Source organism: Apus apus, chromosome 16 (assembly GCF_020740795.1).
Source record: "Apus apus isolate bApuApu2 chromosome 16, bApuApu2.pri.cur, whole genome shotgun sequence".
Lineage (NCBI taxonomy): Eukaryota > Metazoa > Chordata > Aves > Apodiformes > Apodidae > Apus > Apus apus.
In genome coordinates this window covers 4,620,103-4,634,705 of record NC_067297.1, presented here as the reverse complement: position 1 = coordinate 4,634,705, position 14,603 = coordinate 4,620,103, and the positions used below count along the sequence as shown (strand labels likewise).

The window sequence follows — 14,603 nt, the reverse complement described above, 5'->3', positions numbered from 1 at the left end:
GGTATTGGTGAGAAAAAAAGGTCAGTTATCTGCAAAACCAAAACAACTGCATTTCCTGGCATGGGTTGTTTTTTTATAAAATAATCTGTTTAATTGTGAATCACAGGCACCTAACATTTCTGTACAGGTGGAGTGGTGTTGTTAACCTTCTATCACCCTTCCTGTCAGGGAACAGCACTAAATATTTCAAACCAACTAAAAATATGTCTCATTACAAGAGAGGCATCATTCCTCTTTCCTCCTGAACATCACTCAAATTATAACCACCTTGGCTTTCATCCACACATACTACCTACCACCGACTACCTAAATCATAGTAGTTGTAGTAACATGACACATCATTAGGGGTGAGAATCAAGGCACCTTATTTGGAATCTCATACAAATCAAGATCCACTGTGAATTCTGCTACCGAGCTGCTGCCTCTGCACGGAAGCCGTTTCACTAATGGCCGCACGACAGCGTCTTGTTTTCTTCCCACCACAGGCCGCGCAGAAAACGCACCTCTTACCCACCACAGCGCTAATGCCTCGTAAATGGATTTTACGCAGCGTGGTGGGACGGCGGTACCTTTAGCCCCGTGCCAGCAGCAGCAGTGCCGGTGTGGCCGGTTCGTGCGGCTGAAGGGGCCGCTGTGCCCCCTCTCCTCAGAGACCCCGGCTCCCTCAGCCTCCGCAGGGGCCGTTGCTACGGCTCGGCGGGAGGCGGCAGCCAATCAGCGGGCGGCAGGATATATTTGCCGCTGTTGCTACGGGCGCGGCGGAGCGGCGGACCAATAGGGAGCGAGCAGGGGGGCGGCGCGCGGCCGCCATGGCGCTGGGCGCTGCGCGTCGCTGGGCTGAGGTGCCGTGGCGGAGGGGAGGAGGGGGAGGCCAGTAACGGGGTGTTCGCACCCGGAGGGCATCTCCTTCACGGGGTGTTGGGAGGGCCGCGGTCTCCCGGCGCCTTTCCTTCCTGTGTGCCAGCTCCGGTCCGCCCAAGGCCCCCCGTTGTTGAAGGAAACAAACGTGCATAACCCCTCTGAGCACCGCGGTTCCAACACAAACCCAACAACAAGAAATTGGCGTTCCAAGTGAGAGCCACCAAAAGACACGACGTATCAGGGTCTCAACACACACAAGTGTACCCAGGGCAGCTGGTGCAAGGGTTTTAACATTTAATTAGTGTGTGTGAATAACCACACCCTTTCCTTGAAAAAACAAGCCTCAGAGAAAGAGTAATCAATAACCTTTATTTGCTAACTTCATTACAAAAGGTATTGGAAGCATGTACACTTCATGTATCTCAGGGCTGGCACTGGGCAAGGATTACCCCTTTTGCAATACAGATTTAAAACCCAGCAGCAATACTTAAGGAAAATACCCAAAAGACAGCCCAATGACTTGCAGCATTATTTTCAAACCTGCATCAAGGGGCTGCTTTGCTGCTCATGCTAGAACACTCTAATACACAATTCCACATTTCAGTCTCCAAGAAAAAGAAACAGGGCTCCTGATCAGTGAGCAGCAAGAGATAAAGAAGTGTTAACAGGCAGCCTTGAGGCTGGGTAAGTAATGAAAAGTACTGGGCAAAAGAAACAGGTGTGCCCCCCTCCCCAGGAGAGCTGCAGTGAAAGACCCCTGCAACACAAGGAGCTTTCAGCCAAGTGCAGTGTTAGCCTCCCACAGTTGCTCTGGTGTGTAGGAAATGGGGTCTGCACAACTCACACTGCTTTGAAGGGCCCTCGTCTGAACAGGATGTGCTTGCCTGCCACTGTCTGGTGTCAGCCTGCTGCAGGCCACCTGATGGGTGACAACTGCCTTGGCAGTTTCAGTCCATCCATATCTGGGGACTGAAGATGGATCAAGAGGTTCAGCAGCTCCCACCTCCTCCATTCACCCTTCTTCCTTGAGCAAGAGATAGAGGTAATATTAAAGAACTGACAACACTGGTAAGCCCGTCCCCAGGCTTGCAAGTACTTTGTAGCACTGAAAATTCTGCCATGCTCCAGTTTGTGTCATCTGTAGTACTACAGAGTATGGAATGCTCTGGAAGTTATAACCAGCAGTACAACAGAAATGCAGGGATGAGAAATAGCAGAATTTTACCAGCACTTAGCTGAGACCTGATTTACCAGGCCTGAGAAAAAGTTATCTGGTATCTACTTCTGGGCAATGTAACTAAATTTTACTCTTTGAGTACAGAAACTTCATTACCTTTATGATGTAATGGGCTCACATCTGACCAGTGCTATGGGTAGAAATATGTAACTGCCACAGAACCAATGACTTGATATCTTTAGCATCCACACTGCAGCTTCCAACTGCTCTAGTGAAAACCTACAGTCCACAATGCACCTTCGGTTTCTTTCTATCCTTTGCAAATTTTGTAGTAAAACTGTAACAAGAACAAACTTTGTAACCATTAGAAAAAGCCTTCATCCTTCTACCTCACTCTATTCATAGCCATGTCAACCCCCCCATTCATTTAAAAAAACATAAAAAGATGGGGTGTTTCCTGAGGAAGGGCAAACCACATGGAGCATCCCTGCAGTCAGGTCACATTCGTCCCCCCGCTGAGAATTCAAAGAGCAGCCATGCTGCCCAGAACGTGTCATTGGTCAGTGGGTCACCAACTGGATCCTCCAGGACCTGAAAGACACAGGAAGGAAGGAATCAAGGCTTCACCACAGACCATCTTTAGAGCAGCACAAGACTGTGGAAGGGGATGTCAGTGGTGAGGACTGTGTGCATGCAGTGACTAAGTCCTTCCCCTCTAAGTTCAGGACATGGGTGCAAAAATGACAAGCACAATCAGTGCACAATTAAACTCTTAGTAATTCAGAGAAGACCAATTCCCTTCCCTTCTCCAAGGCATTGGCTCCAATAAAAGCAAGTAAATGACAGAGGGTAAGATCAGGATCAAATAATTAAGAAGGGAGTGATCACCTGAACAAGGGAGCTCTGTTCAAGGAGGGAAAGAAATTACTCCAAAATTAACATTTTGTTTGCTTGTTTTGTTTTACTCTCATTTTGGTTCTCATGGGATGACCTACAAAAAGCAAACAAAGTCACATGTGGACAAAAGGAAGTATACATCTACAGCCCTGTGGATCAGAGACAGGAACCAAACGTGCATATTTCTGCAACAAGCCCAGGGCAAGTTAATTCAGCAAGGAACAGAGTGCCCAGGAAGTCTGTAGAACACTCTAAAATAATTTACCCATTCAAGCTCTTCCTTTTCCTACAGCACATACTAAAATACACAAAAATTGCTTTCTGAATTCTAAACTGAGTAATTGTTACCAAGACTTGAAGATGTCCCCTTTGACATCTGCAGGCATCACACAGTATCTTGCTCTCCAGCTCACATTGTGCCAAGTGTCATCTTTCTATACCGTTGCAAAATCAGTGCAAGAATGCAAAATAGCAAGATGAAAACTCCAGCTACAGAGACGGCATGTTCTGGAAATCTTAGAAAAGGCTCATTCATTATTAATGCCCAAAGCTTTCCTACTCATCTGGCTCACATTATGGTGGGTAAAAAGGCCACTTTCCAAGATACAGATCTTTATATTGATGCTTTCAAAGGCTCAGAAGAGGTTCTGTTACTGCCCTCAGAGCTGCAGCCACTTCCTATAATGAGGCCAACAGATATGGGTCTCCTGCTTTTCAAAATCCTTTTTTAAAAGGTTTTCTCCAGCAGCTTACATGGCAAGAGAAACAGAAATGGATGCTGATTGGCAGACCAACACATGAAGACAAAAAATAGCTGAAGGTACAGTTTAAGGTAGAGCTTTCTTGGGTCCTATTTTTAGGTAACTTTCAATTCAGAGATATGCTCCCAACCCCTGGAAAGCACCAGATTTAACTTCTATTCTCTTTTGTCCTAAAATCACCATAAGAAGGCACGCAGACTGCATTCAGATCATGGAAATAGCTTATTTTATCATGTCCTATAATAATACTGCTTTGCACCCTGCTATCAGCCATCTTGGAACTGTACAAAATCCCTTTTCCTCCTCAATAGCACAGACTTGGAAATGAAAGTTACATTAAATATTTTAAGAGGTCTGAGAGAAAAGAGTAAAATTCTGCAGAACCCCTCAGAAGGGAACACCCTCAAGCAGCCATCTTCCTGTTGTCATCTTCCCACAGTGCTAGATGAGCCCTCCATTGCTCAACATTTAAATGACACTTTGGATCTGCAGAGGTTGCTTTGGCCATCATGTCAATGACACATTTAGTAAAATTAGGGCTTGATAAGCAATCCAAGTGGAAAAAACTACAAAAACACCTCTCGTAGCATCTGCTGGATGTTACCAAGGGAATGCCCAGCTTGCTCTGAACTGGATTTCAAAAGGTATGCTTAGATCACTCGTGTTTCACACTATATATGATGTGAGATTTCACATCTCCTGTGTGAAAACTACAGGGTATATATGGTTAAGCTCCTTTCTCTGAACATTAGGTGTGTTCTCTTACCTGGCTTTGTCCCAAGGCCTGGCTTTCTTCCATGCAGGGTGAAGAAACAGGTAGGCACTGAGGCTTGCCAAATACTGTCTGACAGGAACTGGAAAAAAATATGATATACAGATGCATTTGTATTTATGCTCTACTCACACCTTACTGCAATGTTTTGCAGCAGGACAAGAGGGGCTGCTGACAAGAATACTCATTCAACAGAGTTCTGTTATCTACAAACTTGCCCCATTTCTGCACGTTGTTATGGCCTGAAAACACAGACTCTGCACTGGAAGGACTAGCCTGACCAGGAGCAGGATACAGGCATGACATATCGATTTGCAACTTTCCTTATGCCCCCCAAACTTTCTAAGATACAGATCTTTATAATGATGCTTTCAAAGGCTCAAAAGAGAGTCTGTTCCTGCCCTCTAAGCTGCAGCTGCTTCCTATAATGAGGAACTCCCCATAAATGAGAACATGGCTACCAAGACGTCTCACCCCTGGAATGCATTTTAAAAATACAAAATAAAACACAGTCAAAACAGATAAATATGTGGCTTTAGACACAGCCACAACATCAGCCACTATTCTCCGGTAGCTTTTCAAGGCCAACAGTCTGGGGACATGGCTTCCCCACCCACACCTCCCTTGGAGGCTCTTCCAACCTCTCAAAAGAGGTCACAGTCTGCAGGCACTGGGTCAAGTAGGAGACACTGGGTACCTGACGATGAGATGTTCTTTCTCTTCATCACCAACTCAAAAGTATCTATACTTCAACAATATGGCCCATACCACGCCCAGGAATAGCCCAGGGCATGAATGGCCATGCAGGCTCGCACCAAAGGTGCCAACTAGTAGAGAGCAGGAAAATAGTAAAAGAAACAGGGCAAGTGACAAGTTGCCCTTCTTGGAATGACCCCCAGGTTCCAGCAATTAGTCTTGGGACTCCTCTGCTGGAGGCTGCATTCAGGCAATTACATGCACTAATGACAAATGGACTCGACCCCCTGCCCTCCCAAGAATTTACCTCATCCTTTTTCATAGCCCACTTACACTAACATGCACAGTGCCCTCAGCAACAAATTCTGCAATGTAATTATGCAACATGCCAAAAAGGAGCCTCCTTTTGTGCCTTTTGAACTCACCGCCTGCCAGTGTCGGGATACTGGGTTATCCAGAGGGGAGAGCCTAACAGCAGGAGGATTCCCAGCACTCTGAGCTGGAATCCCAAAAATGCAGGCAGAAGTGGTCAGCTGCAATGAACATCCCAGCACTGATGTTTTCTTAATCAATAACCTGGCTCATACAGGCTCTCTGCCTTGCTCCACAGAGTTCAGTGTGCTTTTCTATTTGAAATGGGAGGCACGAGTTATCTTCTGCATGAACCATTAGCTGGGCTACATTTCCCTTGTCCCAACTAAAGGAGTGAAGAGGATATGACACCACTATCTGTAAAGGCAAGCATCTGCTTGGTGTCCCACAGGGCCTTCCAGTTTGCTAGCTGGATCAAACCCTCCTGTCAGGCAGCAGGAACAGATGGAGACAGTCAGCTTCCAGCCTGGCTCCCCCTCACACTCCCACCTCACAGCCCTGTAGATCATAAGAGGTTTGGATACAGCCCAAGTGTGTAGGACTGCCTGTAAAAAGCCTATAAAAGAAACCAAGATAAATTTTTCTAGTAAGCTTTTAGGCCAAGTCCTTTCCAGGTGAGCACCTTTAGGAATGACACAAGCAGGTTAAGGGTCCTTTGGCTGACATGTAGCTCTTCCCCTGCACTTAGGACACAGGGAGGCACAGGTGCTGGCAAGGCAGCGAGAGCGTAACACTAAGTCCACTCCAGGTGGGTGACCTTGGCTAAATAATGTCCTTCTCTGTGCTTTACTCCTATCTGGAAAGCAGGGATAACTTCACTGCCCTGTCTTTCCAGGATAGTAACATTAATTTGCCTTACATTGTAAGCTGCTGACTCCTTCCTGAGTCCTCAGATGAGTGATGCTCATTGCAACATTACTGCTAAAGATGACTCTAGTGACACAATACTGCTCCCTAACTGTTAGAGGGCTCTGCCTGATAACAAGGGTGATCCCCATCCATTGCCATTCACTGAGCACTGATATCACTCAAGACTATCCATGTGAGGTCTCCTGGCTCTCTAGAGGGACATGGCAAAAGGGACCAGATGCAATTGCAGCCTGAGCATCACTCAGATCAACATTCCATAGCATTAATGGTATTTTGGGGAGTTCAAGGTCTTGGGAGCAGCTGGACAAGGCCACTGAATAGAGTTCAAATAACTATATCCTCACCAGAAGGTGTCAACAAAGCAGCAAGTCCTGCCCCTGCCAGGAACACGATAAAGGGTGTGTGGATTCCTGGCACAACTGACATACCCAACAAGGAGACATTCACCATGGATTTCTTCTACTGGCAGAATATATTTTAAAAATAAACATGAGCTCATTCTAGAGTCAGAACATGCAATTTTAAATCCAGCCAAAATACTGCCAAGCAAGCCTCCCTGATCTTTCATGATCTTTAGCCACTGTTCAAAACTGAAAATCCTAAAACACAGACTGAGGTGGGTTTGCAATGCCCAGACCTGGACTCTCCCCAGCAATTCAGAGTGAGGAGTTTGATATGAACGTGAACAACTGTAGGCACCAAGTCAACTGCGAAACAGGGGTAAAAGGCATAAATGTTTTTAACAGGAAACTGGGAAGCAAAAAAAATCACCCATTTTCATCTCCAGTGAGTCACTGCCTTCCTTTGTTGCTTGACAAGCCACAAAGCCTCTCCATGCTTCTGCTTTCTCATCTACAAAGTGGGAACAGTTTCTACCTACCTCTGACATATTATTGACAGTGTCATGCCAGCACAAATGCTGGACAGTATCAAGCAGAAGGGTTATGAAATGGGGCTACTGTTCCTGCTCTGTCTCGCAGATCAGAAAATTAAAGGAACCTTGTAATGTCTGCTTGGCAGTATTTATTTTTATGTAACATTGTGGAAGTTGTATAACATATGGAAGATGGCACAGATTTTTGTTGTTTTGCATTCTGTGAATTTATCTCAAGTCCCAGGGAAAACCTGCAGTCTGAAGCATTTGTTACAGGTGGAAAACAAAGACAGAACAGTGTCGATCTTTCCGTCTTCCAATTTGGGAAGCTTGCACTATGGAATAATCTTGTCATGAGATTATGAAGCTACAAAAACTATTTTAGGATTAAGCATGGGCCCTACCAACCCAGCCCACAGAATCAGCTCTCACTGGATCAGTAAAGGTTATGATTTATCTGCCAAAAAGAAAACTAGACAAATAGCTTAGAAGCTAAAACTGCTTTAAAGAGAGGGGTTCATGTCTTTTCTGAATCTCCTTTGTGCTACACTGTAAAACACAGACACTTATACATTTCCCATTTCAGTTGCCAGATATAAATATCTGCCCAATATGGTGGACACAAGGAGAGAGTCAGGCCCCTGGAACAAGATGCATCACCACACCCCTCCTGCAGCTCTTCAACAAGGGGATCAAGACAAGTCTCGCTGTTACTCCTGCCTTTAAGAAGCCCTGTGCTTTCTGCTCCCTTTACCTGTGGGGAGGAATAGATTCCAGGGTCCCTAGCTGTCCTTCTCTAAGGATGAAGCTTTCAGCCTCTAAATCTGACTGCTGAATGATTCTTCCTGAACTGGTCTCAATATAGCCACTTTGAGGGACTGTCATCAAGGGAGCTCTGACACCTGCTGAAATAAATGTTCATATTAAAGATGATTACAGATGACATGACCCCAACCTCTTACACAGCTATTCCTCCCCTCCTTGCTCCACAATCACCAGAGGCTGGGTGAATGGCAGTCAGAGCACTTTCTGTTCTGTAGACCTACAGCAGAAGCAGGTGGACATCATTTATGCATCCTATCAAGGCTATTCTGAAGAACAGAGAGCTGATGGAAATGCTAAACATGACTGGACAGGAAGGAAACACAGAGGAAGAGAGAAAGAATAGCAGGAAAGAGAAAGGAAGTGAGAATCATGTCACAGTTAAGAAGTTCCAAGATTCTGCCCAGGCAATCTCTTAAAAATTACCCTTTTAATGGAAAAGCTAAAAGGAATCCACCTTGCTGGAAAAGTTCTCAAATGGAAGGAGTTACAGTTCAAGCAAAAGAGCAGATAAGAATGTCTTAACAATTTAAATCCACAAGTTTTCTCATTGAGCTTACTATGAGAGCAGAACTCCAGAGCTCAAGTTAAGCCCTGCTCCTATTTGTCATGACACAGGAAAGTCATTTAAGTGAGGAGTGTTTATAACACAGGGAAGAGAAGCTTGAAAACTCTTTAGGTCAACAATCTGGGTGCAGTTTTACTAACCTTCTATACTTGGGGTCCACACAGAGCCAGAGACTCCTCTGGTGCTGGAAGGGGCCTGCCACATGGGCAACTGTTCATCTGGGAAGGTAAAGGACCCACAAGAGCACAGGACAAAGTTACCCAGCTGGGGGCTGGCATCAGAACTGCTGGCTGCTTCTCTGGGCTGCAGGACAGCAGAGTTAAAGCAGGTTCTTGGTTCCAGCACAGCCTCAGTGCAAAAAGCTACAGGTTGTTCAGTGTTGAGAGGGGTGAACAAAGCCTTGCTTGTCCTCGCTTCATACAGCTCACTGCTCTGTGTAAAGCTGCAACGATGGAGAAAACAGATCAGCCAGACATACTGCTTTGCAAAGAGGGGGGACTCCCCAGCTAACCATTTGAATCCTGCCCTTGACAGCTGTGAGATTAACAGCTAGATGCTCTGACTGCCTAAGGATGCGGGGCATGGGCCATTCCCATCTATGGAGTCATGACTCCTAAGAGATATCCCCTGGGAAGTGACATTAACATCAGTTCCATGAACAATTTAAAGGTTGCTTCATCTCTGAACCTTCACCATAAAGACTTTTTCATACATCACCTGGATTCCAGCATCTTTAAATAAGTTCCTTCAGGAGGCTTATCCAGATCTGCAGCTGACTGCTCCCACCTTGGGTCACAGGACATGAAGGTTACCTCCACTGGCTCAGAGTTGATGCCTACACAAAATCCATCTGAAAGGTGCAGGCCAGACAGGTGAAGGGACACTAACAGTTACTCCAAAGCAAGAAATTAAACAAGTCTCATTTGCCAAATGCAGAAAGACCCCCATGACTAAAGCTAGATCAAGATTTTATGGAGTGGCACGGAAATACTGGGTTTTATTGGAATACTGCCCTGATCCCAGACTGAGAGCTAAAACCTGCTGCCTCCCATGTATTTGCTTTCATTTGCTGCCCATTCTGAGACAGGCATCTCTTTTCACCTGTCCTTGCACAAGCCCTATGTGTTCCTTCTACAGAGTGACAGCCTCTAGCCAAACAATGAGGCACACCACTGAAGCAGAGTCTTCCAATGCCCATTTGATCCATCAACATACAGATGCTGTTCTGGAGAAGGAATACCCATCCCTTCTTAAGGGAATTTAAAATTGTTTCTCAGCTTTCCAGACCACATCCTAAGCCCATTACAAAGAGACAAACCTGCAGTTTGGGGAGCGTAGGATCCCTTATCCTGCTGCTCCTCTGTGTGGCAAGTCAAAGCCCTCTCAGGACATGAGTTGTCAAGATTTTCCATATGAGGGAGGCAGGATTTTTGACGTCGCCGATAATTTGCAAACCAATTATAGATCTGAGTTGGCTGCAGGTTCATATCCTTAGCCAATCCCTCCTGCAAACCCAGGTGTAGTGAGAGATCAAGGGAAAAAGGACAAATCACATCCAAATCACCAGGCTTTTCCCTTCAGTTCCAAAAGCAGCCCAGCAAAAGAGCTTTCAAACCCAGAGACATTTGTTCTCAAAGTCTCCAGTAAGTTTGTGTGGATCCCATTAAGGAGACTGATTTATAAGCTCAAAAGATTTGCTGGAAAACACACATTCCACCCTGCTCCCCTAGTTAATTTGGTTGCTAAAGGAAACCATCTACTGCTATTTTATATTGATATTTTAAAATATAAAACCTCACCAAAGCATGCTCTTCCCACAGAGTGACAGCTTCACATCACTAATAGGATAAACAGTAATGCATTTACCACATCAAACAGTTTTCACAAACTGTAAGCAGTATCAACATCTGTATCACATTCACAGAAGAATTTCTGCTGTATTTAACTATTAAATAAAGAGGCTGCAAAAGTGTAGAACATATTGAGAAATTAATATAGAAGTGATCATTGTATCCTGACATTTTAGGACTTAATTATGCAATATCATTATGCTCCCAATTCAGATTGCTGGGGTTTTTTGATGAAAATTTGGAAGTTGTTGCTGCTTTGGGAAAAGGGTAAGAAATAAACCATCATCACACTGCAGAACAATTAATCAGGCCTGCCTCATATGAGGAAGGTGTTGGAAAAATCCAGAAGCAAAGAGGCAGACTTTAAAAAGTCTGAAGCTTCACATTGCAAGGTAGTAATCAACAAGGATTACTGAATTAATTCACATACCACTCTCATTGCAAATTTGTCCCTGTCCACATAAGGTAGATACATACATACATGCATCAACAGAGCCCATCATGTTTTCTAATTCTGTGACTCTAATGTGACAAGTCAGTACAAAATACACCCTGGTAAGCAAAGTGCAATTTCATACAGGCTGTAACTCAGTCAAATCAGAGCTACTTATCACTGTAATGTAGCTCTTCTGACTGATGGTTGTTTCACTGCTCATGTTTAATCACTACAAAATTGGAACTGTTAAAAGCCCAGTGAGGAACTTATTTCCCTTGATCTTTTTGTCCAAAGCAAGTGAAATTACTTAGCAAGAACTTTTTTTTTTTAAGGCTACTCTTAGGGAAAGATCAAATACGTGGAATCCCAGTGCCACCAGGGCTTCTGAAAACAAGGATTTAGAATGAGCTATAGACCCCTGATAGCAGAGCTCTGCTTTCCCATGCCAAGGAGATTTGATTGGAAGTAGCAAATCCCTACCCGCTGTTTCTTGTTTGGATTTGTTGTCACCTCTGCAGCAAACCTGTGCAGCTGCTGCCGTACTGCATCTGAATAGTTCCTGTTTTTCAGACCTTCAGGACAAAGGGAAATAGGTGGAGGATTCCTGTACACAGGAGAAAACAGGATTAAAAAGGAACCCAAAAGAGTCATTCACATTCACTGGAATTTTCTCAAATTGCCACAAGTGGTCAAAACACCTAGAAAAACCTAGCTCCAAGAAGCAGCCATCTTGAGATGCAAGAACAGCCTCTGCATCTTTACCCCCTGCATCTGCTAACTACAGCAGAGGAAAAAAGCTGAGGTTCCCCCACACCGTGGTACCTCTTCCTGCAACGGAATTTCTGCAGTGGGGTCAGAAAATCCATGTGCTGTTTCTCCATAACCCTCCGGTAGTGAATCTCATGCCAAAGTTGCACCAGCTCTGCCTTCTCTTCTGCCTTGCAATACTAAAACAAAACAGTATGTCAGAAAACCCCTTCCAGGTAGTCAATCAGGCTTCCTATAAAGGAGAAAATCCTCAAGAACAAGAAACTTACTCAGAGATTCCTACTAGTTTGACAAAGTTGTTAGCATTATCCAAGTATATGGCTTGCTGTACCTTCTCTAATGTACACAGGGAGTTGCCTAGTTCCTCCTTTTCCCCTAGTGAAAAGGACTACACTACCAGATCTAGAGACCAAAATCCCTCACCTTGAGTGTTGCCATCCAAACTTACTCATATCTTCCCATCCTGACAAGCCCTCTAAAATTGGCCTCCCTAAGGCTTTTACATCCTGAGCCCTCAGTCTGTGAAAAACTCAAAGAAACACCACACCAGGGAACAAAAATCCTGCCTTCCCAAATTACAACCAACCCCATAATCACCCAATTATCTTCTTCCCCTGTGTGGATTAATAGTAACTGCCTGTAGCGAAGGCTTTATCCTTGTGTTTCAAGTCAACCAATGCACACCTATTACCTTGCGCTGCTGTGAGCCAGCTGGAAACGCTCCACATGCTGCAGTTTGGGTTCCTCTGCACTAACAGCTCTAGCTACTATTTTTCTAATACTGTTTTTGTATCCATCAAGAAACAAAGAACACATCCCTACCTCCAGGAGTCTGCAGGCTGTGTCATATTGCCCATTATGGATATGAACGAACACACAAGCTCGGACGATGTGGATGTTAGTGAGAAAATACATCTTGTGTTTGCATTCCATCATGGCCCCAACCAGCTTCTCTAGACTAGGAGACGAGTTCTGGAGGTCTTGGCAAAGCTGTCCTGCCAGATCCAGCAGCTTGGTGGGTGGGGGATCCTTGTTTTTATTCCTATTTAACATGGCCATGAACCGCTTCATCATGTCCTGTGGAAGCCTTTTCTAAGCAATGCACAAGGCTGTGGTTAGATAAAAACTATTATCTCCTATTTTTAGCTCCTATGGTATGCTTTTTTTAAGGAGAAACACTCATCATGCTGTTAAAAAGCAGCCTGAAAACCTCAAAACACGTAAAATAAAACTAGACCTAAAGCAGCCCTGAAAGGCTAAAGTCACAACAGGATTACAGTTGAAAAAAGCAGAGCTCAGAAAGACACATTAAACTTGCCCTAAAACTCAGAGGCTGAAGGAGGCCAAAGCAGGAGGGCTGCTGTAGGCAACCACACACTGGGTTATAGTCCCAGTTTTCCCTGCTTTGGGCTGTGTACACAGCTGGGGACACTGCAGAGCTGCCTGCACCTCCTGTGCCCCCAACAATGTGCATCCAGACCCTCTGCTCCCCTTCAACTCAGGTACCCACACATCCAAAACACAACATGAAGCTTTTAATCCATTGCTTACAGGTTAAAACTACCGTAACTTTAAGCCTAAGAGACATTTAGGTGAAATTAATGATTTTTTTTTTTTCTCCAAAATGGCACAGGTCAGGCAGGGGGCAGGCAGCAGTTACAACAAATGATTGCCAGGACTGTTTTTTGTTCATTTTCCAGGGGAAAGGAGCCCAGTGGGTCCCCTCAGGGACACCCAAACCCCGGGCCAGCTCCAGCCCTACTGATCAGAAAGGGAGGAAAAACTGTTCAATACCTGCAAGGTTGAAGAGCTGGACACCCCGGCCAACCTGTCCTCTCCGGAGGCAGCGGGAACGCACAGAGCCCGTCCCGGGCCGCGTCCCGGCCCCTTCCTCCCACTGGGAAGCGTCCCGGTACCGCGATCCCTGCCCGCCGGGCCCCGGGGCACCCTGCAGGCTCTGCCCCGGGCGGCTGCAATCCCTGCAGCCAGCCGAACCCTCACCTTTGTCCACAGCCTCCTCCGGGGGTCAGAAAAGCGCTTTGCAGCGTTCAAAGCGCGGCCGGGCGGCAGGTGCGGAGCTGCCGCTGCCCTCCGGGCACGGGCTGCAGGGCAGCCCCGGCACCCCGCCCCCGACCGGACCCAGCAACTGCTGCCCGCCCTGCTACTCATAGTAAAACTGTGCAGAACAAATAGCAGCAATTTGTTTTCATAGTAGAAAGTATTTTTTAAGATGTTAATGGAGATCAGACACACTCATATAAAGTGAATGAAGAGGTGTGCAGCTCAAACCCACCTTTTCTAGGTGGGTTCTGTCTAATAACAGGTGAGTCATCCAGACTCACTGAAGCAGCTATTATTTTCCTTGAATCAGGTCTGAACACCACTGAGAACGTGTCAGCCCTCTGCTGACTTCAACTTAGCAAGGACAGATAACAATAGCAACCATCTCACAGCAGGAGTCAGCAGCCCCCCACGCACAGCCAGGTGCTGGCCATGAACCCACCCTGAATCCACATTAAAAAAAGCAGCTCACGACAAGTCCCTGTGCCATATGCAAGCTTCCTCTGCAAAGACAAAGACAGCTTTGTTTTGCTGCATGCAGACTGTCGTGAGCATATACTAAAACCTGCTCATAATCCTCCTTGTTCCTCCAACCAGCAGCATCTTGTGTTCAGTTGTCCTTGATTTCTCCTTAGGCTTGGGTGGTGGCCTTGCAGGGCAGTAGCTGGCTTCTTGCTCCTGCTGCATGACAATTCTAGATCCAGAGCTGGAGACAGAAAGTCCAGGATGCTTAAAGGACAAAGCCCCACCACTGATTTTTGAGCATTTCATTATCCTGCTGGACATAAGTAGCAGTTCCTTTCGGCAATTATTCTCCT

General features: G+C 45.6%; 1 protein-coding gene across 5 annotated transcripts; it reads right to left on the bottom strand.

The window, feature by feature from the left end:
- Positions 1-1,209: 1,209 nt before the first annotated feature.
- ANHX (anomalous homeobox) lies at positions 1,210-14,571 on the bottom strand. 5 transcript variants are annotated; one of them, XM_051633585.1, is made up of 10 exons: positions 14,351-14,571; positions 12,547-12,811; positions 11,779-11,903; positions 11,437-11,560; positions 9,989-10,175; positions 9,388-9,520; positions 8,811-9,112; positions 4,463-4,550; positions 2,927-3,029; positions 2,566-2,629 (listed from the first exon to the last, which is right to left on the bottom strand). In XM_051633585.1, the coding sequence occupies exons 1-9, from the start codon at positions 14,569-14,571 to the stop codon at positions 2,963-2,965; spliced, it is 1,512 nt and encodes a 503-aa protein (XP_051489545.1). In that variant the 3' UTR covers positions 2,566-2,629; positions 2,927-2,962. The 5 variants fall into 5 exon arrangements, with proteins under 5 accessions (XP_051489546.1, XP_051489548.1, XP_051489545.1 ...); XM_051633586.1 differs by lacking the exon at positions 2,927-3,029 and having other exon boundaries at positions 1,210-2,629; XM_051633587.1 differs by lacking the exon at positions 14,351-14,571 and having other exon boundaries at positions 12,547-13,713.
- Positions 14,572-14,603: the final 32 nt, after the last annotated feature.